The following is a 24,463-nucleotide window of genomic DNA, read 5'->3' as shown; positions in this document are numbered from 1 at the left end:
GGTGGAGATGAAATAAAGTGAGGGACGGAATCTTTTAGTAAACATTGTTTGTTTTGGTTGATAACAGCTGCACTGATTGTGCAGGCGCATTTATAAAGTAAGATTGATTAATTACTTTAGTGTGATTAATTTTATTATTCTTCCAGTTAGGAGTCAACATTTTATTTTGCTCTTAACATTTATCTATTTTATCCTTAGCTGTGTCACACCTTGTAAAGTTGGTTTAGATATGAGCACTACAAACTAATCATTGATTACATCTCTGAGATATCACTGCCAATGATGGTTTACAGGTCCAAGTAATGAATTAATGACATAAAGAGCCGCACAGCCGTGTGTAATGGTCACGCATAATGACAGTGGTTCTGCTGTTGGAGAACTTTGCTGGTGCAACACAATTGGTGAAACTGCACTTCTTCTTTCTTTTTCAGGGTATGTCTTCATCCATTTATGGCTGATTGTGGGAGCAGAAATGAGTCTCGCACACGTGCGCCCATTTCCTCAATGACTGAGATTTACAAAACAGTACGATGCGCACGTACGGATTTTCATCCATTTATGGCTAATTGTGGGAGTGGAAATGAGACTTTTTCACATACGCCCAGTTCCTCAATGACTGAGATGTATAAAACAGAAGCATGCATACGCACGACTTTATAAATATGACGAAAAGAATGCGTATGCATATTTCTGGCTTTGTGTGTACACACTGTTTTATTCATCTGGCCCCTGACCAAGCATGTCCCCTTGGTCAGAAACTTCTCTGGTTCCTGACTGCTCATACAATAGGATTAGAACAATTAACTCCCAGGGCAACAACAGGTCTGACACGTAGGCCACAGACACCCAGATATTCTGGGATGGGAGAGAGGATGATGTCATTGACCCTCCCTGAGTCTTTCAGTTGAGATTTGGCTCACTGAAAGTGAATACGCTGATAAAGCGAGCAGGTTCTGTACCTCCACTGATCAGCTACATGTCAGAAAATGTTATTATTTCCTCAGAGGGATTGCAGAGGGAGACGGAGATAGAGACAGAGAGGCTCAGATTGTACAGACCCTCACAGTTCACACAAAAGATACAATCAGAGAAACAAGAGAGAGGCATGCTGTGGTGATATAGTTTAATCTGACAGAAGCAGTGGAGTCCTTTTCAGATTGAAAGCAGAAATGGCAGCTAACAGTGACTGTGCATGCAGAAAAAAAATGCAGTAAGAGCTTTCACAAAAACTACCTGTGTTTAGAATTTTTAAGCATGTAGGCAACGTTTGTGGGGAAACTGTAGATTTCATGCATACCGCACATGCTTACATGCGTATGCGTGCGTGCATGCGTGCATATAGGAATGCCTTTGTCTCTAATCCATTTCCATTCTTTGCACTGTGTACTTTATAATAAATGTCAATCCAGGAGAAAACATTTAATTGTAGGTGGTGCTCAATTGCATCCTCTGTTTGAAAAGCGATAAAAGTTCTTATTGGAGCGGGGAAAAAATGAGGGGAACAACATAAAACGACAAAACCAAGAGAAATAATGTTTCAAGGGTGTCAAAAGTTTGACGGCAGTTTGCAAGTACATGTTGTTTGAATAACCTGTAGCTTAACCCTGCCTTTTCCTTTCCCAAGCACTGATTACAGACCCATTAATCGCTCCTCAGGGAGTTAAGGAGAAAGGCTCAACCTGATCTGACCTTTCAAGTGTTAAAAAATGATTCTTTCAGGTGGTTGAGGTAAACAATGTCTGTTGTTTAAGTAAACCGGATTTCCTATACTCACAACTTCCAATATTCAATTGAATAGCACTGATAAATCAGCTAATGCAGGAAACCAGCATCTCAGAAAGCATCTTATCTCTTAGTGTGCAGACATTATTCGATATCCTCTTGGGTCACACATACTATAAGGCTGGGTAGTGAATTACTCTAACCATGTGTGTGAGTGGAGCACATGACAGAGGGGTGGAGAAAGCATTGTAGGGGCACGGCACTAAACCTCCCACAGCCAATAAGAACTTGACTGACCTCACCATTTAGCACCATAGTGTCCAGATCATCCAGCTGTTTGATCTGGGCACTGAATGAAGTCAACTTTTCAACTTCGCTTTCAGTCAGTGGAAATAGATGAAGTCTGAGACCGAGGTGCCACTGGCAAGTTTTGGACTGTCACACTGGATATAGACCCACAGATCACTTCTAGAGTATCTGTGAAACATATGCAGTAATTTTTTTTTTTATATTTCATATATATTCCAAGACCCTCAGTCCTACTCAATGATGTGTGCACTGTGTTAACGTGCCTCCGAGACTTCTGTTTATCTGCAGAGCTCATCTGGCCCCGTTGGAGAGCTCCTGCCAAGGTAAGACGCTATGAACATTTAACATTTGCCAGACATCACTTTAAAAATAATTACTTGCATTAGTAGTCTATTTTCAGCTAGATTTTCATGAAAAATTTATTGCTTTGTCAGTTTTACAACAATACCTATTATGTGCAATTTCCCTCAGCAAATATTTAATATGTGATTCTCATCTATATTTAATAAGACAAAATCACCAGATCTAGTAAGTGGTATTAGAAACCTGGGGTCATAAGAGGCCCAAAGCGTGGCTGCAGGGAGAATGAATGAATACTCTATTGCTTGAAGCACATGAATTTAGTTAAAGATGTAAAACCTCATGTTCATTCAACATTATTCCAGCTACTTTTGTTGCGATTCTTACCAACTTCACCATCCATTTTTACTATCACACAAACAATAAATCTGAATTCAACACACTTATGAGAAGGAATATTGGCCTTAGAGAGCATCTATAGAAGCAGGGCCCTGAATGCAGCACATGGATGATATTTCCAGCCTATAAGGACAAGTGCTTTGTCTCAGTTGCCCTTCTGCTAACTCTGGTTCAGTCCAATAACAGGGTGTTATTACTTTACATACCAAACTCAGGGTCTTCCCGGTGCTCTGACTAACTCACCCATGCTATGCAAATTAATTCCAAAGAAGATTCAGCCTTGTACTCTTCCTGCAGCGATACCAAATCCTGTTGTGTCTGTCCTGATGTCCTCTGCAGAGCCCACCCTGCTTTGTGCTGGTATGTGTGTGTTGTCAAGTGGCACTTTCAGGCCGCCCACTTTGACTGCTTTATTTAGACCTTTCCAGCATGAGGGGCTTAGCGTTGATGCCTCTGCCAGTTTGTCTACTTATTTTATTTTCTTACCTGGCTTAAGTGAATCAACTCTGCAGTTTTCACTGAATTGTTTGATACTTTTCTCTCCATTTTCGAGCCAAGCGATCAATCATTAGTATGAAATGATAAGTTTTATTCATTATTTCTGCAGTTTTTGCCATTTTATCTGGAGCCCTGTCTACCTTTACTCGTTCCCCCATTCCTCATCTAATGTCAACCACTGAATTTTTTCATTCCTTAAAAATACAACCCTGTCTCTTCCAGCCCAACACCAGCACACATTTCCCCAGCATACTGTTGTATTTGAGAGGCTGCCTGGTCGATGTGTAGTGGTTATTTTCAGACAGTGAATATCCTTCAAGCAACCTTTCTTGTGATTGTGTAGACCCCAAGTTTTCAAAGAGGGAAAGGTGACAGGTATAAAGGGAAATCCAAAACATTGGCCTCTACTATTTATGAAACATGACTATAATTTCATAACTGTGACAAAAATCACATTTATACTTTTATACATTAAACAACACTCATAACAAATGAAGCGACGCCTGCAAGCTAGTTCAGGCAGCCCAACTCGAGCTGCCATCCCACTCACACACTATACTGCCCCCAATTGTAACATATATCCAACCCTTACAATCATGGTGGCGCATTTAAGCCATCAGTGCTCTTCTCACACTTTGCTATGTACCTACTACCACACTGCTCAAATGCGTGCTTGCCGCTATGGCGCTGTCGCCGCTGCTGTTCATATAGCATTTCAAAAGCCCCACCTTCACATCAGCATCCACCTGTAGGCTCTGAGTATTGACTGTATATAAATATGGACGACGAGTCTCAACGTCCTACCGCTATGCAAAAGCGAAGCCAAATTATCTTCTTTCTGGGCGCTGCCATCTTGCTTGTGTGACGTCATTTGGAGTCTGCGCAGTAGAGTCGGGCAGCGGGATGACATGCCCCCTCAGCTGCCCCACCACCTGACAGAGGTTTGAGAGCGGCTGTCACAGCTGTCAATCATGACGTCACACCCCCTTTTTATATCATCAAAGTAAGTAAGTTAGTATTGTTGCTCCCCACTCCCTGCTGTGCAAGATCAATGTTTCCTTGTGGGGAGTGACGAGGTCAGAGCTTAGACGCCAAACACTAAAGCTGTACATAATCTACTCCACATGAGTTGGCTGACTGAAGTAAAATTGGCATTAAAAAAACAAATACTTCGATTGATATTCAAGGCCCATACAAGTAAAGTTACTCCAAACAGTGGCAGAGGAATGTTTGCTGTTACATGCTGTCAATTGTACTTTAAAATCAACATCAGCTCACAGGTGTACCAGCTGATTGCTAAATAACATCATGGTGTCACCAGTACTGGTGATCTGTAAGTATACGTGGACTTCAATGATATTTACATTGGCAAAACAAAATGCTGCTTAACTTCAAGAAAGTGACAATTCTAATGAACCTAATAATGTTAAATACATATAAAATCAAATAAAGTATAAAAAACAAGGATCATTTACGAGCAAACCAATTACCGGGAATAGTTCAACATAGTAGGAAATAAGCTCAGTTATTTTATTTCCAAGGGTGAGGTGAGAAGATTGCATCTCATATTTCTGGACTTCAGACAAAGCTGGACTAGCAGTTTACCTCTACCTCCAGTCTTTATGCGAAGCTAGGCTAACCACAGCTGTTCCATATATGATGCACAGATTGATATTGAGCTTCTTTACTCACTTTTGGAAAGAAAGCAGATAAACACATTTTCCAAACTATTTCCCTAACATAGTCTTTGTCATCAGTAGACATAAACCTTTTTCTGAACAATGTAAGTTGTTAAGTGTTGATATGTGTTGGTCCATCTCACAAATCACCAATGTGTAGGCCTGTGACACTATTAAATTACTAAACAATGAGCAGGTACACCTGTTAACATCACTGCCTCCTCCCGATGATGGTGTTTAAGTAAAAGTAAAAGTTTGACACAGCAAACATGCCTCATTGTCTGGAGTTAATGTACTCTCAGCAGACACACTGACAAATCCTTGATCATCCAATGTGAAACATGAACGTGTTATCTATATGCAAATTTAATTTGTTACACCCAACTGGTCACTGTTTAATTATTCCAAGTGACCCTTAAGTTTGTATGAATAAATAAGAGACATGACTTCTGATTTCTCTTCCATTACCTATTGCATTAGTATAATAAGGAAGGAGGCACATTTACAGCTGCATAGCAGCAGCTAAAATCCCAGCTCAATAACAAAAGTTCTTTAACACATTAAATATTCACTACCTGCTGCACACAACTGGCTTATCCAATAAGTTTTCAGAGCACTAAACCAATTCATCAACCAAATCAAGTCCTGCTTGGCTGAAAAACACTATATCATCACCCACTCTTGTCTTGAGCATAGCTCGGAGCTATTGAGCAGTGTGAATTCAATGTGTTCATGGTCTGATCGATGTTCTCTCTGAATAGTCTCCCCTGTGTAAACAATACAGTAAGTTGTTTGACTCTGCAGATGGACTCTTATTCATCACTTGTAAAGTGAGACTGTGTGAGACCAGCGGGTGGGAGCTCAGTGAAAACATGCAGAGTGCAATTCAAAGCAAAGACACTCCAGAAATAGCATCTTTAATCTTAAACGCTGTTACCTAGTTTGGGAAATATTTTTTGACAAATCTGTTTTCTTTCAAAACACACATGAGGTATCTGCAAACCAGAGGTACTCAGAGGCATTTGGGTACGTCAAAGCATGTACTGTATTCTGATGGTGAATTTATAGTAAGACAAGCAAGAGGCCTACTGCTAACAGAGAGTGCAAAGGCCAGTTTGGTCAGTTAGACCTGAAGATGAGACTCATGAAAACAGAGGTCAAAGGGCACAAGACAGATGGAAAAAGATGAAAATCAATCCTGTCAGATGGTGTTTAACATGGATATCTTCTTCATAGGGGCAAAATAAAAAAAAAGTTCAAAAGATGTGACAAGTACTTGCTGGAATTTAGAAAGATAAAGATATGGTTTCAATTGTAGAATTAAAGGGTAAAAGGGTTACACTTACATCGTTACGCACTGCAGATTTTGTTATTTGTTGTACTCTTGAATGTTTTGTCCTCGGCTCTGAAACATTTGACATCAGCAGCTCTCTGAACAGCTTTGTATCAAACTTGTACATGAGAAACCTTCCTAACTTATCTTCCCACATTAATGGTCATTGTCAATGGTCAATATGAAGTATACCATATATTCTGATATATTCTTGTACTTGGAGGACCTAATGAGTTATTAAGCAATTCATTAAGAATGGAAATGTAACACGTTAAAATGAATCAATACCTAAATAAATAGAGGAATTAGATAAGTGAATTAATTTGAAAATGGACATTGATGTTTGAAAATGAATCACAGTTAAAGCACAGATCACTTTTTTGCCATCATGGAAAGTTCAAGGGTGAGCATGTAGGCATGCGGGTGCCACAGAAAAGCCCCAGGTTTTTACCCAACCAGTAAGAAAGGTCACACTTTTACTTGCTTTTACTTTCTACATTTAAAGGTATTAAGTCATTTTGTAATCCCTCCTTTTAGTGTCCAATTCAGTTGGTAAAATGCTGTACTGTATGACAATTTGCAAGGCTACTTACAAGGCTGTATGTGGGAAGATGACTGTTAATACTACATTAAACTGTTGCTGATGTTTTTCATTTGATACCAAACTGTTCAGAACTGTTGACAAATGTTTCAAAGCTGAAGATAAAACAAGTTCAAGTGAAAAGAGCCATCAAAGTGAACCAAACATTGCAGTTAGCTTTCTGACAACCTTGCTATTTTATGACCAATCAATAAGTGAAGAGTTTTAAAACAAAAACATGTCCAACCAGGTTACTCTGGCACATGAAGAGCAACGCTGAAAAAATTCTTTCAAGAAATACTAACAAATAATGAAATAAGCTGTATGCTGTTGTGTTCTCTCCTGAACAGGTCCTCATATTTGTATAACGTGTTGAAATTGAAGAGTTTTGTGAGCGAAAATGGCGCCTGCTGTCGGTGGTCCTCAAGGCTACACTCCACCTGAGGGTGGCTGGGGATGGATGGTGGTGATTGGGGCCTTCATCTCCATTGGCTTTTCCTATGCATTCCCCAAGTCCATCACTGTCTTCTTCAAAGAGATTGAGGTGATCTTCAACGTGACCAGCAGCCAGGTGTCCTGGATCTCTTCCATCATGTTAGCAGTCATGTACGGCGGAGGTGAGCTACGACCGAAAATACAACCTGCCAAGCATGGGTTTGTTAACGCTTCACATATAACACATCAAGAAGATTTATAAATTGAATCAATTTCTGGCTTTCAGCACAACTGTAAAAGATTTATTCCTGCAGTGTTCAGTTAAAAGCCAATCCATTGCTTTTTGCTCAAATGCATACTTACAATGTAGCTCTGCAACCTTGATTTGTCCACAAAGAGGCCAAAGACTCTCAGTATTATAGTGCACCTTGAATCAAACATTTCATACTGGGATAAAATAATACTGTTACTCCTCTATTGAGGTGTTGTTTGTAAAAGTGCAACATTATCTATCTCCAGAGCACATGAATGGGCTTTAGACTTGTATACCCGTTGATTGTTTTCCCTTGTGCTTTGTGAGTGGAAGGCCACCAGAGGTTTGGTTGTGTTCCTGCACTGATGAGATGAATGAGACGCTGGGTGATGTCATACAGGTCTGGCCAGGCAGGTGATGATAAGCCTTTGTTCATGTGTGTGATATTCGACACGGGGAGAGCAGAGTTCAAAGGAGCTCCACTCGTCCCTCAAGAATGTCTGTCTCTGAAATCAAAACACTGCAGTTCTCTTTACTCTAATGTGTGATAAACTGGTAAAATGATGACACAGGCAACTTTTTATAATCTCAGTGAAGTTTGTGGGACGTATAGTGTAGTGTTTAGTGTACCAAACTGATGTAGAGTGGAAATACTACACCATATGAAACTACTTTATACCAGATTTGCACGATCTGCTAACTATAAACTGAAGGTGTTTTTTTGTTGTTGTTTTTTGTTTTGCTAGGCTAGGATTGCATATATTGCATCTAAACTTACCTTTATATTATATTTTTGCTACATACATTCTGTAAAAGCAAGTTACCAGATGTCTGCTGTTTACTTCAACAGTATTACATGTCAAAGGCGAGCAAAAGTTCACGTCCAACTTAAGCCCTCATTACTGTACCGTGTTTCCCATCAAGCAATCAATGCTGCTTATTGTTCAGCAACACATTCCCTTAACAAGTAGCTTCAAAATGGCATGCAATGTACAAGCATCTTTTAAAGGCCACTAGGTTACACTAAGAGGATGTTTTTAAGACACATCAGTAGTGGCACACAATGGATCTAAGTGCCTGTGGATTTACCTCACACCTTTTTTCCGTGGCCATAAAAGTGAAATCTAACAACCTAAGAGCCACAGTGGACTCAATAAGCATGTTCCTGCATAATGCTGTTAATTAATGCAGATGTTTAGATGTAAATATACACACAGATGAAAGCAAGCTATGCATGGTAATTGAAAATAAGTGAGGAAATATTTGTCAGTGCTGTGACAGAGTTTGTTATCGTCTGTATGTTAAACATTCTGAGCACATCAGCAGGAGAAGTTCATTAACAACCCACTGTTGCGTACCTCTGTACTACTTCAATTTTTGATTCATTACATTCATAATATTCTACATTGGTTTGTCTCCAACCTTTTTATCCTAAGCAACTCTCCCTGCAATGCGGAAGGAAAGAACTCATTGTTAGTGTGGAGACTGCCTGCATTACAATTTAAAAACCCTTTGTCTTGCACCATGCTGGCAAATGAGTCTGGACAACCTCTAAACAAAAACTGTCAGTTTCTATTTAGGTTCATTGGGTAGTGCAGGCAATTGGCAGGGAGGCAGAAGTGTCTTCCGTGTGGATCCTCATACTCATTTAAGCCGGTTGTTATAAGCCGTAGATGGAGATGGAGTTTTGCGACCTGAGCCCTCCTTTCATTTTAGTCATTTGTTTACATGTCATAGTGGTTTCTTTCAATTGATGTTGAATCCAAGATACATGCATATTAATAAGATGAATTACTGTTACCTCATTCAATCACTCCTTCATTGGAGCCTGTGCACCAGGTGCCAAAATTGCAAAAAAAATGTTGGAAAGGACATACAAGTTGGTATTTTAACCCCATACATGCACCAGCACGTACAACCCTCCAAAACACACACACACACTAATACACTCGCCCACGTGTCTGAACTGAGTTCTTCCAATAATCTTTCAAATGCATTTAGAGTCCATTTAAGAAGAATCCACAAACAAATTATTCCTCTGTCAATTTTTATGAATCTCTGAACCAAATAAATGATTATTTCATTACAGCTTTCATGGTTTTTCTGACAGATCGCATTATTAATGGCATGAGAACACATCTACTGCAGTGCAGCACTGACAAAAATGATTGCAGAAGTTGTTTGAACTTGCTGTGCCACAGCTGTGCCACTGGAGCCCTCTGGTGGCCAAATATAGAACTGTGCCTTGATGACTGGATCCAAATGCCTGTCTGTTAATAATTATAATATGTATGTGTGTCTGTCTGTGCATTGTTCTTTGCTCCTCAGGTCCAATCAGCAGTATCCTGGTTAATAAATACGGGAGTCGTCCTGTTATGATGGCGGGAGGATGCCTGTCTGGATTTGGTCTTATTGCTGCCTCTTTCTGCCATACAGTTCAAGCACTGTACTTTTGTATTGGTGTGGTTGGAGGTAACTTTCTATATTTTTAAGTTTTGGTCATGACTCACCTATTTTTCACTGCACAATGTTGCCATCTAGTGTTCTTAAAAAATAAAAACACTTTGATTCTCCAAGCACTGTTTTTATGCTCAGATCTTTCTTTTTCAACTCATATCTTCATAGAATCAGATACACTTACACTATTTCAATTGATTCTTTTAGGTTTAGGATTGGCCTTCAACCTTAACCCTGCCCTCACTATGATTGGAAAGTATTTCTACAAGAAACGGCCTATTGCTAATGGGATTGCTATGGCTGGAAGTCCTGTCTTTCTCTCCACCCTGGCTCCTATAAACACCTGGCTCTTTGAAAAGTTTGGCTGGAGAGGAAGTTTCCTGATCCTGGGTGGCCTGCTCTTCAATTGCTGTGTTGCTGGTTCCCTCATGCGGCCTATAGGACCAAAACCCAAACCCGTGGAAAGGTCTACAGAGAGGAGGACCGCATCGCAGATCATTAACAGCTTCATTGACCTCTCTTTGTTCAAACACCGTGGCTTTTTGCTCTATATTTGTGGCAATATTATCATGTTTTTCGGCCTTTTTACACCGCTGGTGTTCCTCAGTAATTATGCAAAGAGTAAAGATATCCCTAAAGAGAAAGCAGCTTTCTTACTGTCTGTGCTAGCTTTTGTTGACATGGTTGCCCGGCCTGCAATGGGTGCTGTGGCCAACACCAAATGTATCCGACCCAGAGTGCAGTACTTCTTTGCTGCCTCTGTACTGTACAATGGATTGTGCCACATCTTCGCACCAGTATCAGTAGACTATAAAGGTTTTGTGATTTATGCCATCTTCTTTGGCTTTGCTTTTGGCTGGTTGAGCTCAGTACTGTTTGAGACTTTGATGGACCTGGTGGGAACCCAACGCTTCTCCAGTGCTGTCGGGCTGGTCACAATTGTGGAGTGTGGTCCTGTGTTGTTGGGGCCCCCTTTGCTTGGTAAGTCTCTTACCCACTATATGAATTTCCAAGTTCACTGACACTATTACTCGCGTATTTTTGTGTCTCTTTCCACAGCTGAATGTTGACAGTGATTGACAGTGACTCTTTTTGTCTTCACAGGGAAGTTCAAAGATATCTACCATGATTATAAGTACACATACCAGAGCTGTGGGATCCTCCTCATCGTCTCCAGTGTTTTCCTGTTTATAGGAATGGGAATCAACTATCGTCTGTTGGACAAAGAGAAAAAAGAAGAGGAGAGGAAGGCCAGGGTGGGAGTTAGAGAAAAGCCCCACTGGGACAAGGAGGTGGCAGAGGCTAAGAACACAGAAGACACTGTCTAATTTCCTGACCTCTGTGAAATTGCATTTCTGTTCAATTTAATGTTTCCTGTGAGATGTTTATTCTTGAAAAATAGATGCTTGAGTGAAACAGAACAGACTCATTTACAACTTCTGATTCTTCTTCTGTTTTATAATGTACTGTTTTCAAGACCACAAGAAAAATCACTTCTAACCTCACATGCACTTCAATGGGAGATATTTGTACTCTTATGAACAAGCCACATAAAATACCTCTAATGTTCTTACAGGGACTGGTATATGTGTTTGGTAAACTATTCAAGTTTGCAATGGCCTTTAATGTCACTCATATTAATAGCATGTTATGATATTTTTAATTTCAGATGGTATCATTATAACTTCTCTAACTTTCCTGCTGCATATTATAGTGTTCTAACCTTCTAACGTGTACCATCAGATAATTAAAGTTCATTTTCAAGAGGGAACATGAGCAGTGCAGAGCTTTATATATTAAAAGAGACTGCAAACATTCTTTGTGAAAGAGCATAATTGCATTATTCACCTCACTTTGTTTGCCATCCCACCCCTCAAACACTGTAAAGACCTTTTCCTGTTTACAAGGTCCTGAAAGCATTGTACTGTTAATGAGGGTTTGAAAACATCTTTGGTGCCACTATTACTTTGTTTATTCCACAAATATATTCATACTAATTCTTAATTTTTCTTTTAAACATGTTTTGCTGGTCCATTTTTGATGGTTGATGATGGGAATTGTAGATGTAATGGGGCATTAAAACCTTGCTGTATTATTTTGTGTATTCACATGATAGGAAAATGTGCCACTGACTGCAAGTTACTTCAGAAAGTCAAATAAACTGTCATTTGAAAAGAATATGAAAGTTTGTTGTATTCTGTGTTCCTCATAAATCTGAAATCAGAAAAAAATGTAATTCTTTAGAGATGCCCTGACACTATTATTTCTCAGAAATTACACCAAACTACAATCATGTCATTTACCCTTTATTAAGCAGGAGGAAGTTCTTTATTAGATCTCATTTGTGCCATTTGGTATATTATAGAAGTCAATTATGCACTTGTCAATGTAATAACAGTCAAATAAAAATGAATAAATAATAGGCCTCATCATACAATACAGTCTTTATTGCATAATGTCTGAACAATATTAATCTCTGATATTATTTTTCACTAGCTGAACATTGTATTCTTAATATGTGCGACACTGATAATGTGTTTCTGATGGTTTCAGAGATACAGATAAGTGAATGACTGCAGTTCTCATTAAACAGAATGCCATTCAGCAAGCAGAGCCAGCACTTCTCTTGGTGCTGTAGGCCTGCTCATAATTTAGAAAGCAGCATTTCAGCACTAATCAAGAGACTGTTTCTTTTGCCATATAAATAAATCAAAGTGCAGAAGAATAGTCTTATGGGTGTATCTCTTACCATGATAATAATAACAACAAATTTGTAGAAAGCTATTCAGAAAACAAAGGTGGGGAGTAACACCTTTTTTGAGATAGCCTGGATCAGTCAGTAATTGGTGAGTGTTTTTGACTCATTTGACACTCTTTTGACATGCACACTAGTCTTAGTCTGAGATGCTGTGTGATCCTGATGCTGTAATGTGGATGGCAATGCAGCTAATAAAAATAATGACATTGGTATTATCAAGGCAAGACTAAAGTTCTTATGGGATTATAAACTGTATGCATCATCCACATCCAACCTCCTCCTCTGTATCAATGTAACAAACCTGCAGACCGCCCACCAAAAAAAAAAAAAAAAAATCTGAAGCAATGCTCTGTATAGAACAGCTTGTTTAGGCTCCTTGTGCCTTTTTCATCTGAGAATTTTCAGAAATTAGATCTGTACAGAGATGCAGGGACACAGAGGATTGCACATGTTTTCATTTCATTTTGGCATGCATAATGCATACCCTGTTCATATGAACCCAACCAAAAAGGAGGTAGAAGGAGGCTCAGTGTGAGTTTAATGAGACCATCTCATGACTCTGGTACTTGTTCATGTGTTTTCATAATTTATTTAAGATTATATGGATTTTTTTTTTTTTTTTTTTTTTGGCTCCATGGTCTGTCTGAACCTTCTATCACATAGTCTGCAGCATATTTATTTCACTCAATGATGACTTGTGAACACATTTGAAACTGGTAACAAGCCCACAGATATCAAAGTGGGCAGCTTCGTCAACCCGTAGGTCCATTATCGGACAAAGAGCAGCAATCTGTATAAAAAATGACCATCTAACAAATATTAACATACTAGTGTTATAGAAGTAGCTGCAATTGGTAGCACATTTACGCATTAATCTGATGGGCAAATATGTAGCCTAAATACACTGATTAATTTCCACAGTTTTTTTTTTTTTTTACGAATTAATTTAATGTTACATATGAATTTAACATAAGCGGATATATTATACGTGTTCATTTTCCACGGAAAGCAGGAATTAGCATCCACTGTGTGTCCGATGATAGAGTTAAGCTATTAGTTGTCTGATGATGGATGATAACTGATGCCATTTAACACCAGTTAAATTTTAAATAAACCGTTAGTTAGGAATTCTTGCTCGCGCACGCAAACGGTCGTTGGTTTAAAATCGTCAACAGTTGACGCTAACGTTTTAACCAGCTTTAAGTGAATTCTTAGTTTGGGTCATATTAAGGTAACGTTAACATTAATATTTAACATTAACATTAAAGGTAGGTAACAATTCGGCTATTGTTCGCCAAAATAACGGTTTAACAACGTTATGTTTTTGCCAGGTAGCTAACTTTTTGTATAAATTAGATAACGTCAACTGGCACCAGTTAATTTGCTAAATTAGCTAATTTCAGCAAAATAATCAGTTAACCTCCCTGTCTTAATCTTAACCAACGGCTACTAGTGTTAACGGAAATGATGTAAAGGTTTTCTTAAGCTAAAATGCCTTTTACACTGTCAAAGCATGACAGTTTAGTCAACAGTTTTTGACCACAGGAGCTGTATCTTTGCTGCCATTTCAGGATGGAGAGAGACCGGGGTTTTAACTTCAAACTGTTGGTGCCTCCCAGGGTGAATAACGGTCAGGTATCTGCTGTTAGACCTCAGGAAATTGTTGAGAACTGTGGTGAATTCATGAATACGTTACAGCAAGTAAGTTACTGTAAATGAGCCAATACGTAAAAGTTATGGGAAAAGAACTGTGATGCTAAAGCTAACCATGTATCACTGAAAAAGTCCCCCAGGACAATAATTTGCTAACTTTTTTTTTTTTTAACCAGCAATAAAACTCTTAAACATGTGCATGTATACTCGGGACATTGTTTTCAGAGGCAGTTGTGGCCAAAGAGACAATAAGCATTAAAACATGTGTTGACTCAAGCCTAATTGCTGTTTTCCCTTAGGGTTACAGTAAATGTTTTGACAAAGAGCAAAACATGCCTTTCCCCAATACAAGTATGGTTGCACCAACTAAACCAACCAGACAAGGTACTTTATATCAAGAAACACTGGCTACATAATTTCAACACAAGAAGTTGGCAAGTATCATGAATGTTATTATAAATGAATTATTATTATATATATTATTGTCTCTCCTCTTAAAGATTTTCCCCAGATGAAGGTGGTGCCACCAATGGAAAAAGAGGAGGTAATATTTCTGTTGTATAAGATGTGAGGCATGAATGAAAAGACTTGGCCTTTGCAACATGTTTATTCTGAGGTATGTCAGTTTACTTCCTATCATTGTGAATATTATCCAGAATAATTGCAATCCAGGACAGCTTTATTCTAAGCTGTTTGATGAAGTTGATAAAATCAAGTGTTGGAAAGTCAAAGCTGACTCTGACACAGTGCAAAGGGAAAGGAAACTCCAAGAAAACAAAAGAACAATTGAAACTCAGCGCAAAGCCATTCAAGAACTGCAGGTGTGTTCCTCAGTGTCAGGTTTTCTGTCTTTGTCTCTCTCTCTATTTACAGTATTTTTATGAAAGGATTACTGATGATAGAGAGTAAGAAATAATCTAACATCCCTTGGCATCTACTGTATGTTGCTATATATACTGTATTGTGTGTGTTCCTTCTTTTCAGTTTGGAAATGAAAGTCTCAGTATAAAGCTAGAGGAACAGATAAGTGAAAATGAGGATTTGAAGAACAGGTATGGGTTTTGTTTAGAATATGTTAAAAGTCAGATAATGGACACAATAAGATAAATAAGGTAATAAGATTTAAATGTAAATCTCTTGCTTTCAAAATTCCAATTTTAAATACAGAAACAATGCAACACGGAATTTGTGTAATATACTCAAAGATACCTTTCAGCGGTCAGCTGAGAAAATGCATTTATGTAAGTAAAAAATGTGTTAAATCTTTCTACCCATATACAGTGTCTCAACCAAGCTCATTATTCAGGTGCCAAAAACAATAATACATAACTGCATGTTTTACATTTTGCAGTTGAATCTGAAAGAGAGGAAACACATCACCTCCTAATGGAAAATAGTGAGAGTATTCAGGTAAAACATCTCTACATATACATCATAAATATGCCCAGGATTAGTAAAACAGTAGGACATAAATTTTGATGGTTGATTTACAACTTTTTTTTTCTGTAGAAACTGATTGCAGCATTCGAAAGCCTTCGTGTTCAAGCAGAAGTTGATCAACAAGAGATGCTGAAAGGTATATTTTCTTTAGATAATGACTAACTTTTCACCAATTCTGGGGAAAAAAATAATCAGAAATCAGTTAATTTATAATATATAAAATCTTCCCTAAATGACATTGGGTGAATTATTGATAGATTGACAAGCAAGAGAACATGTCCACCAGGAAGAAAATTAACGGTTTTATTTTCCCAGTCAAAGGGGACTTGCAGCAATTGGAAGATCTAAAAGATAAATATCATCAAGAATACAGCATAAAACAGGAAGAGGTTAGTAAAAAAAATCTTCCAATAAATTTATCTGGGAACTTAATGTAACCACCATTTTTGAAACAAACAGCCTAATGATTGACACTGATCCCACAGGTTGTGATGCTTCAAACAAAACTGAAGGATAATGTCAATGAACTACAAAAAATCCTGCGTGACCTCCATGAGACTCAAGACCAATGCAGACAACTCCAAAAGGAAACAGGTAAGATCACGATTACACTCAGTATCAACAATGTTTTGGTAAACATTCCCTTTAAAAGAGAGGGAGAGAGAAGCAACAAGCCATTGTAACAAAAATAATGCAAATGTTCTATGACCAGTTAGGTTTACAAAGTGACAATGATTATCTAATACTTATCTGGTAAGCAGTTTAGTTTAATTAAGTTAACATTTGGAGCCTTAAACTAGTTTCTCAGGCTTGCCTTTATTTTATATTTTACAACAACCTTGACTGAAACATTGGCACGCAATTAAATACCTGAACTCAGAATTAAATACCCAATCTATCCATGTTATAACATTTCTTATGTTTTATGTGTACAATGCCTCAGTATTCTGGGATAACTGTTTATGAAGATAACATAAATAGACCTTACCATGAAATTATAAAATGTAATTGTAATGTTTCATTTTTTCTCGAATATATTGTACATAAGTTCAGTGAGTAGTGTTAATTAGGAGGATACCAAAGGCATATCAAATATTTAATACTTTTCCAGATCAACAACATGAACTTCTCAAAAGCTCAAAAGCTGAACAGGAATCCCTCCTTCAAAAACTGCACACTGCAGAGCAGCGCTGTACAGAAACTGAGGTGAGCGTGTTGAGATTCTTGTTATTTTCACCTAAACAGGGCTCTGTTGTGCAATGTCTGATTTGACTGAAATGTTATCTTTCCCTCAAAGACAAGTCAGGAAGCCATTGCTGCAATGCTGAAACAGAGTAAAGAAGAACATGCACAGATCATCCAAAGCAAAGATTTAAGCTTGCAGGAGCTCAGCAGAGTTAAAGATCAACAAGCAAAGAAGCTGGAGGAGATTCAGACAACCATTCAGGAGCTACAGAATTCACTGGCCTTAGAAATACAGAGGTACTCCTCAAATTTCGATGCATTTTCCAGACCAAATATCATTTTTATCTCAAGTCATTGTATCTCTCTTACGACTCATTTTAAGGGTTAAGGAATGTGAGGATAAATTCATGGCAAACAACGAGGAACTTGAAAGGAAAAACATACTTTTAGGTAAGTCTCACTGGGTGAAACAGGTTTTTAGATTTTGAATTTGATGCTCTTCTAAGCGGAAAGAAAATGTTTACTCAACAGGAGAGGCCACAGAGCAAAGTGCAAAAAAGAATGGGCAGATCAAAATCCTTGAAAATGAACTGGTGAAGTATTTTTTAATTATTTATTGTAGTCTTTGCTTTTTTTAGCATTCATTGTTGTCCATACACTACAGCAGATGACTTGAAGACACTCACAGTATGTTATTGTTGTTCTTAGGACAAAGCATCAAAATCCATGGAGGCCCTGAAGGACAAGATGGATGTCCTTGAGGTCAGAGTGGAGGAACTCAAAGCTGAGCTTTCAAGAAAAACCGAAGAAGCCCAGCTAATTAAGGTGATACAAATAGATAATCTCAGGAGGGGAAGGGATGTATTTAATAGTCTAACACTAATACCTGAACAGTAACTTCTTTTTTTTAATCGATACAGAGTGAAGCAGAGATTGCCTTTGCTGAAAATGAGCAACTTAAGAAAGCTTGTGAAACTGCTGAAACGGCACATGAGGATTTAAAGGAGGAGTTCAATACAACTGAGGTTTTTACATGATTTTCATTTTATTGCTACACTCATCACATTTTATTAAATCTGGAAATTGTTCCTGAGAAATAGTTTTTGTAATGAAAAATAACTGACGATACTGAGGTACAGTACTTAGGTTCACTGCATTATGTGTTTTTATAATACCCTCAGATCAAAGTGCAGGAGCTGGAGGGACACTTGTCCAGTGAAATGAAGAAAAATGAAGAATACACTTTTCAGATGGAGCGACTGAGGAAAGACCTCTCACAGCACGAGTGAGTTTTTAAATAGCCAGCCATTCAATAATACTAGCGTATGGAGTATTATATCAAACACATATTCTGAATGTCTAAGGTTTAATGTATGTCGTTTTTAAGAGTAAAGTACGAGGAGCTATTAGCCAACTTTAATGAGCTGCAGTCTGAGAAGAAGGCCATCGAACAGCTATTTGAGAGTGGATCCTCTAATGTGAAAGCTATTGAAGCAAACATGAAGGTCTGAGCTATTCAATCCAGTGTGATAGACAGTTTTCATGTATACAGTGGTTGTTCGCATTAGTTGTCAGATTTTTATGTTTTTTACTTGTTGTATCATATGAATGATGAGCTCTGAAAACTGTTTTGGCTGATTAGGTGAGTGAGGAGAAGGCTCACAAGCTCACAAGAGAAATTCAAAGACTGGAAGAGGAAAACAAATGTTTACGGTCAGTTTGCATTTTAGAGACCTAAAGATTTTTAACATTGTGTAGTTTTTGAGATTTAAATGTGCATATTTTTATTAAATAGAGAGGAAGTGAACTCAATTAAAACCAACATCCAGGGGAGATATCAAGAGACTGAGACTTTGCAGAAGAAAATTGAAGAAAATGTAAGCATGCCAACTAAACCTCAGTTGCAATTATTGGAAACACAAAGAGTCCATAAATGTATACTGTTCTATTAAATGTTAAATGATGATTTCTTTGTTTCTTATGTATAGTGTGAGCATTTCCAGGAGGAAATTACAGAAAAAGAAAAAACGATCAAAGCTGTGGAGGCAAAGGTGATTGAAAGGTGCTATTATTAGTTTTTGTTGTTTTCTGGAACTGATGAGAAATTGTTTGTTTGTTTTTTTTTAGCTGTGCAATCTCAGGAGAAAATTTGAAACTAAACTTAAAGCCCAGGAGGAATACCAGAAAGAGGTTTGTGATGACTCTGAAATTATAGATATACAATACATGGAATACATTGAATCACACTGTTATTTTTTCAACGCAGTTTAACGATTCACTTGTATATTTTCAGAACAAAATGCTTAAGAAACAAATAGCAAAGGAGATTGTGAAATCCAGTCAACTTGAAAATGTGGTACTGTGATGTTTTTCTCTGTAGTTCTTAATATTGGTATTAAACATTGAAACTGTTAAGTATAAACCTGTGTAATGCACATACCTGTTTTTGTCTTTAGATCAGCGGTCTTCACGAGGAGTCCCAGAACCTTAAAAGACTGAACGAGGAAGAACATCAAAAATTGCTTAAGGATCTTGAGTCCAAATCAACCTTTGCATTAGAGCTTGAGAATGAGGTTCCTTATGTAATGTGATGTTATCTGCCTCATTTTTAGGTCCTCAGAATAAAGCATTAATGAATACACCTTGTCTTAAAGGTACAAAAGCTCAGATTAACAGCAGCAGAGGCCATCAAGAACAAGGAAGATGCAGAACTCAAGTGTCAGCACAAGATAGCAGATATGGTCGCACTGATGGAAAAACACAAGGTAAGGTCAAGTATATGTTTTGCTGTTCAGAAGTGGTGATAGACAGAACAACTGTGAATCCAAACATGCTATATTGAACGTTGAATGCTATAATAACCTGACTTTGTCATTACCAGAGCCACTATGACCGGATGGTTGAAGAGAAGGATGCGGAGCTTGATGAGAACAAGAAGAAAGAGATGAAGGCAGTTGCTCATAAGAAATCACTGGTATGATAGAAAATTCAGAATTAACATTCACTACCTTTTAATAACAATTAAAATGAATCAATTATATTCTAACATTAACAAAACAAAATTGAAATCAGGAGGTGGACGTCTTGAACCATAAGACAGAAAATGATCAGCTGAAGAAACAGCTGATGACAGAAAAGACAGAGAAGGTATGCTCGTTGGAATCAATTATAGTTTATTTTTGGCTTTTTGCTGAAACAGGTCGTACTTTACATTTTGAGAGACAGTTCAGTCTTTGAGAAGCACTTTTCTTTGATGTTAGGAAAATCTACAGAAGGAGCTAACTGATTTGAGGAAAGAGATTTCATCAGTGAAAATCATTCAGCTGTCAGAAGCAAGTAACAAGCAGGTACAAGATTTTTACATCAGCAAATAGAGGACCACTGATGAAATGGTGAATTGTGAGATAAACTTGTACTTAATCGATAATTATTCTTTAAAATTCTAGTCACCTGCCTTCAGCCATAAGCAAGGAAGATGTTCAGAGACTCCCAAAGAAAACTCTTCAAAGAAACACATGTTTGACTTCTCTGAGACCATGAAAACGCCCTCCTACCACAAAGATACTGGAAGTACTGCAGTTATGAAAAAGGCTGTAAGTTTGTTCTACCAAAAAGCTTTTTGATAGCTTAAAGCAAAGTGTGTCATATCAGGCACTGTTTTAATTGTTGAGGTGTGTTAAAATTGAATTATGAAGTTTATCAAGTAATAGTCTGTTTTGTATTATTATGCGATATTACTGGGATTTTAATTAGCATTTTTATGTTCAGGAGGGGGGTAAGTAAAATACTATAGACATCCTGTACTCCCTCACCTTTTTAGACCATTATTCTATCATGGATGCCAACTTTTAACCTTTTAACAATCTTTAACTTTTGGATTTAAACATACTGTCCACCTTTCACCCAAACAGTATGTGGTAAAAAAAAAAAAAGAAGTGGATTTGGAAAGCATTAATGTGTGCGCATGCAAAGGCTGTGTATGCACTGTATGTTAAGGGTGTCGCAAATACTTCATGAACTTGATGTGAACATGTCATTAAAGGCCAGAGGTTTTCAAACTGTGAGGCGTCTCCTCAGGGGTGCAGAAGGGAGTTTAAGGTGGATGCAGAGGGAGGGACTTCAGACTTGAGCCACAATTGTGTCAAAACTCATACTCTATCTTTGAGTCATAACTCTGCCAAACATGAACACAAAGACATGATACGTACACATATTTGTTGATTTAGTGGGCTTCATGCAAGAACCACTCGTACAAACAGATTTGTTCTTAAGATGCACGTAGAAGTGATTTAAGAACATTTGTGGCATTCATTTATTTTCTCTAACTTAGAATTTTCTCTTAGATACGAATGAAATTTACAAATACAGACCTGTCATACGTGTCATGAATAGATCATCTCTGTCTTTCTTCACAGGGCAAAACACCTGTTTGACATACAATTATAATTCCTTAATCTGAATTAATATGAACTTTAAATATGATTCTGAAATTAACAAAAAATAAATATATAACTAAAACAGACTTGATGCAAAATTAATATTCTGTTTACTATATTATCATCATCATAGCTGCCAATTTACTGAAAGGTTTTTTAGATTTTATAATTTCTGTTGACATATTTTTGCGCAGCAACTTTTCCTAGCAACTACATTTCAGTAGTTGCTAGGAAACATCTCTCACTCTGACAGCTGTCTCGTTGTCTCTCTGCAGGTCTCTGTCCAATATCATCTTGTGTTGCAGCTGACAGTGTAGCATCACCTTTAGACTATAATATTCTCTTGTCTAATATGTCTGTGACTGTCACATGACCTCCTTTCACATTACTGATGGTGTGCTTTGCTTTAGAAAGACGTTTTTTAGCATCTTACTTCATGTCAAAGCATTGCCTCTTTATTTCTGTCACAGTACAGTGATCTGATGACACGTCATTAGCAGCTCGACTCATATTTTCTAATTGTTTTGGGTCCTCTACTACTAACACTCATACATTTTTTATGTTTTTGTCTTCTGATTTCTGATAGCAGGACTTGAAGCAGTGTTTTGACTCTAGGAACTTTTTTGTGAATGAAACTCGCCCACAAACGGGGCAGAACATGGAGCCTTACTGTATATGGCAATTTTAGGGGCGTTGATTATACTAATGATCACATCTCACGCACCTACTCATGAACAGATGACATTCATCAGGCGGAAACAGGCAATTTACAACAAATTCAGGCGGTTAAGACAGTTTGTTGAATCTGACTTGGAACATTCATATTAGCAAACCTCACAGAAAAAAGTAAGACAGTTTTAGGATAAAAATGTGAAAATGTTCTTGCATGAGGCCCAGTGTGACGTACACTTCTTGAGGATATCATCTGTGACGTGCATGACGAATAAACATCCATAAATCTGCTCAGAAATCATAAAAAAAGGACACGCCCTATAATGTGCCTGAGAATCATCATGTTTTTTAAATTTTCGTTAGTATCAAAGAAATCCAGTGATAGTTGTCTGTACATTCATGGGTACATTGCAAGCAGGAACTGATAACAGCTAATCCGGCTTTGACTTTTAGTAGTGGCAGTTTGCCATAATGTAAACAAATATAGGCTAAAAATATGGGGCTTAAGTTGTAGCCCACAGCTAACTCGCTGAAGTTATGGTAACATTACATTATATTTACTGTTTACATCCTCCAAAGCATTATGGGAAATGCAGTTCTGATAGCATGATTATCCCCAAAATTGAAGCAAGACAAGGAACAATGAATAATAATAGACAAAATCCATAATATTAACTTTTTCATGTGGGGAAGCCATCTCACCTTTGTCTGAGAGGAACTCACAGTGTCAGATTTTGAAAACCTCTGCTATATGCTACTACTGAATAATATCAGTCTAAACTGTTCTGTAACATTTTATGTCTTCTGTGGTTAAGGAATCTGGCACTGAATCCATCAGAACATCATGTGGAACAACACCAAAGACCAAGGTAGACAACAGCCATGAAGATAGATACCACTATAACAAAGAATTTATTCTATATGAGTCTGTCTTATATTTTAGCATTCATTAACTCTGACTAACATTAACTTTGCTTCTCAGGAAATTCTCAATGAAGACCTGAAAACCCCGAAAAGTATTACAAACAGGGTTGGCGGAACATCAAAGATCAAAGTAATATAGAGTATCATTCAGACATCTCCAAAGTGAGTGAAATTAGGGACTTTTGCTGACATTTACTCTTTGAATTCTCTTGCAGTCCTACAGAATAAGGACACCCCCTTTTGCTGAAAAGGCAGCATGCTGGGGGAAGAGCGCCATTCAGCTTGACCCCAAGTCTGACAGCTCTGATCAAAATGATCTTTTGGTGAGTAGCATTTTTACATTGATGATTAATTTGGTTTTTTGAATTTAATTTAACCATTAGTGCAAGATTGCCAGAATAATATATTTGACCATTTGCTTCTCTATTTGACAGACCTTTGCAGATGCACCTGCACCCAGTTTTTCTGCTCCACATTCCAAACGCAACATGTTCAAAAAGGTAATATGATCATAGTGGTGTAATGCTAACTGAAAATAATGTTAATGCATTTTATTAATGAACAAAAGACAATAGTTGTGATATCAATTTTTTTTCACTTTAAAAACTTGATCAACATTTTTTCATATCCAGAGCCCTGTCAGTCATAAGTCACCAGGGAACTCCTTGAAGCTAGCTGCAATGAAAAGAATGAGGGATGCTGGTTGGACTGCTGTTACTGGCTGTGACAAAAAAAAGAAGAAGACTAATGAGAAAATCTTTGCATAAATAGCACTGTGACAGGTCAGATAACCAGTGATTATAACCCTATTAGACAGCTTTAGATGTTCATATTCTAACTTTAACATGCATATATAGCACTGTCTATCCAAATCAGATTGATGGTAATAATAATAATAATAATAATAATAATAATAACAGGCAAATTTTCTTAACATGCATAGAAAGTATTGTTATGGATCAGATCAGCAGTATTGTTAAGAACAATCAAATGTGGGTGTTTCAAATTTAGCTAGTTTGTTTGGTTTGTTGAGGTAGTTTTTAAGTGACTGTCAAGTCATCCTCATTGCTTTTAAGTACTTTGAAAAAGAATCTCTTGCTAGAGTTGTATTGAATAATTTATCTTTACTGGCGTTCATATGAAATCTCATTCATTCTGCACAAGTTTATATTGGCTGTATGGTAACAGGTGTAGTTGCTATGTGTTACTATCTACTTCTGTGTTACCATGACTTACTATTGACAGTGATATGAGTAAAAGTAATGTTCAAATTCCTCAACATTGTCCTTGTTTGAATGTTCTGCCCGTCATGATTTTCATTTCCTCTTTGCCTTTTGCTTCTCATTTAGAATTAAAAATTCACAAGGGTGAAATTTCAGTCTTGAAAATGTAGTATTATTGGATGAGGAAAATTGGTTTCATCCATGCCT

General features: G+C 37.5%; 2 protein-coding genes across 5 annotated transcripts; both read left to right on the top strand.

The window, feature by feature from the left end:
* Positions 1 to 2,022: 2,022 nt before the first annotated feature.
* Positions 2,023 to 12,143, top strand: slc16a1a (solute carrier family 16 member 1a). The gene is made up of 5 exons (XM_067586730.1): positions 2,023 to 2,354; positions 7,171 to 7,437; positions 9,837 to 9,980; positions 10,173 to 10,946; positions 11,070 to 12,143. Exons 2-5 carry the CDS (start codon positions 7,221 to 7,223, stop codon positions 11,291 to 11,293), a joined length of 1,359 nt encoding a protein of 452 aa, XP_067442831.1. The 5' UTR covers positions 2,023 to 2,354; positions 7,171 to 7,220; the 3' UTR covers positions 11,294 to 12,143.
* A 1,615-nt stretch (positions 12,144 to 13,758) lies between these two features.
* sycp1 (synaptonemal complex protein 1) lies at positions 13,759 to 23,800 on the top strand. 4 transcript variants are annotated; one of them, XM_067586725.1, is made up of 35 exons: positions 13,759 to 13,954; positions 14,295 to 14,358; positions 14,676 to 14,760; positions 14,877 to 14,920; positions 15,033 to 15,197; positions 15,361 to 15,428; positions 15,544 to 15,617; positions 15,728 to 15,786; positions 15,886 to 15,952; positions 16,132 to 16,205; positions 16,302 to 16,410; positions 16,928 to 17,022; positions 17,114 to 17,298; positions 17,384 to 17,451; positions 17,533 to 17,594; positions 17,710 to 17,826; positions 17,922 to 18,026; positions 18,183 to 18,286; positions 18,389 to 18,506; positions 18,644 to 18,714; positions 18,797 to 18,878; positions 18,990 to 19,052; positions 19,129 to 19,191; positions 19,295 to 19,357; positions 19,458 to 19,574; positions 19,656 to 19,766; positions 19,883 to 19,975; positions 20,074 to 20,148; positions 20,262 to 20,348; positions 20,448 to 20,594; positions 22,925 to 22,978; positions 23,092 to 23,163; positions 23,249 to 23,356; positions 23,468 to 23,533; positions 23,666 to 23,800. In XM_067586725.1, exons 2-35 carry the CDS (start codon positions 14,296 to 14,298, stop codon positions 23,798 to 23,800), a joined length of 3,069 nt encoding a protein of 1,022 aa, XP_067442826.1. In that variant the 5' UTR covers positions 13,759 to 13,954; position 14,295. The 4 variants fall into 4 exon arrangements, with proteins under 4 accessions (XP_067442826.1, XP_067442824.1, XP_067442827.1 ...); XM_067586723.1 differs by having other exon boundaries at positions 14,295 to 14,424; XM_067586726.1 differs by having other exon boundaries at positions 13,759 to 13,991.
* Positions 23,801 to 24,463: the final 663 nt, after the last annotated feature.

This window comes from Thunnus thynnus, chromosome 4 (assembly GCF_963924715.1).
Source record: "Thunnus thynnus chromosome 4, fThuThy2.1, whole genome shotgun sequence".
In the NCBI taxonomy this organism is placed as follows: domain Eukaryota; kingdom Metazoa; phylum Chordata; class Actinopteri; order Scombriformes; family Scombridae; genus Thunnus; species Thunnus thynnus.
Note: the sequence above shows the minus strand (reverse complement) of the source record. Positions and strands in the feature narration are given on the sequence as shown.

Excerpts from the sequence above, each read along its gene's own strand:
- slc16a1a (XM_067586730.1), top strand. The coding sequence starts at position 7,221 with ATGGCGCCTGCTGTCGGTGGTCCTCAAGGCTACACTCCACCTGAGGGT. Across the intron at positions 7,438-9,836 it reads AGCAGTCATGTACGGCGGAG|GTCCAATCAGCAGTATCCTG; the intron begins GTGAGCTACGAC and ends TTTGCTCCTCAG. Across the intron at positions 10,947-11,069 it reads GTTGGGGCCCCCTTTGCTTG|GGAAGTTCAAAGATATCTAC; the intron begins GTAAGTCTCTTA and ends TTGTCTTCACAG.
- sycp1 (XM_067586723.1), top strand. The coding sequence starts at position 14,296 with ATGGAGAGAGACCGGGGTTTTAACTTCAAACTGTTGGTGCCTCCCAGG. Across the intron at positions 19,053-19,128 it reads TCAAAGCTGTGGAGGCAAAG|CTGTGCAATCTCAGGAGAAA; the intron begins GTGATTGAAAGG and ends GTTTTTTTTTAG. Across the intron at positions 19,976-20,073 it reads TTGCTCATAAGAAATCACTG|GAGGTGGACGTCTTGAACCA; the intron begins GTATGATAGAAA and ends AATTGAAATCAG.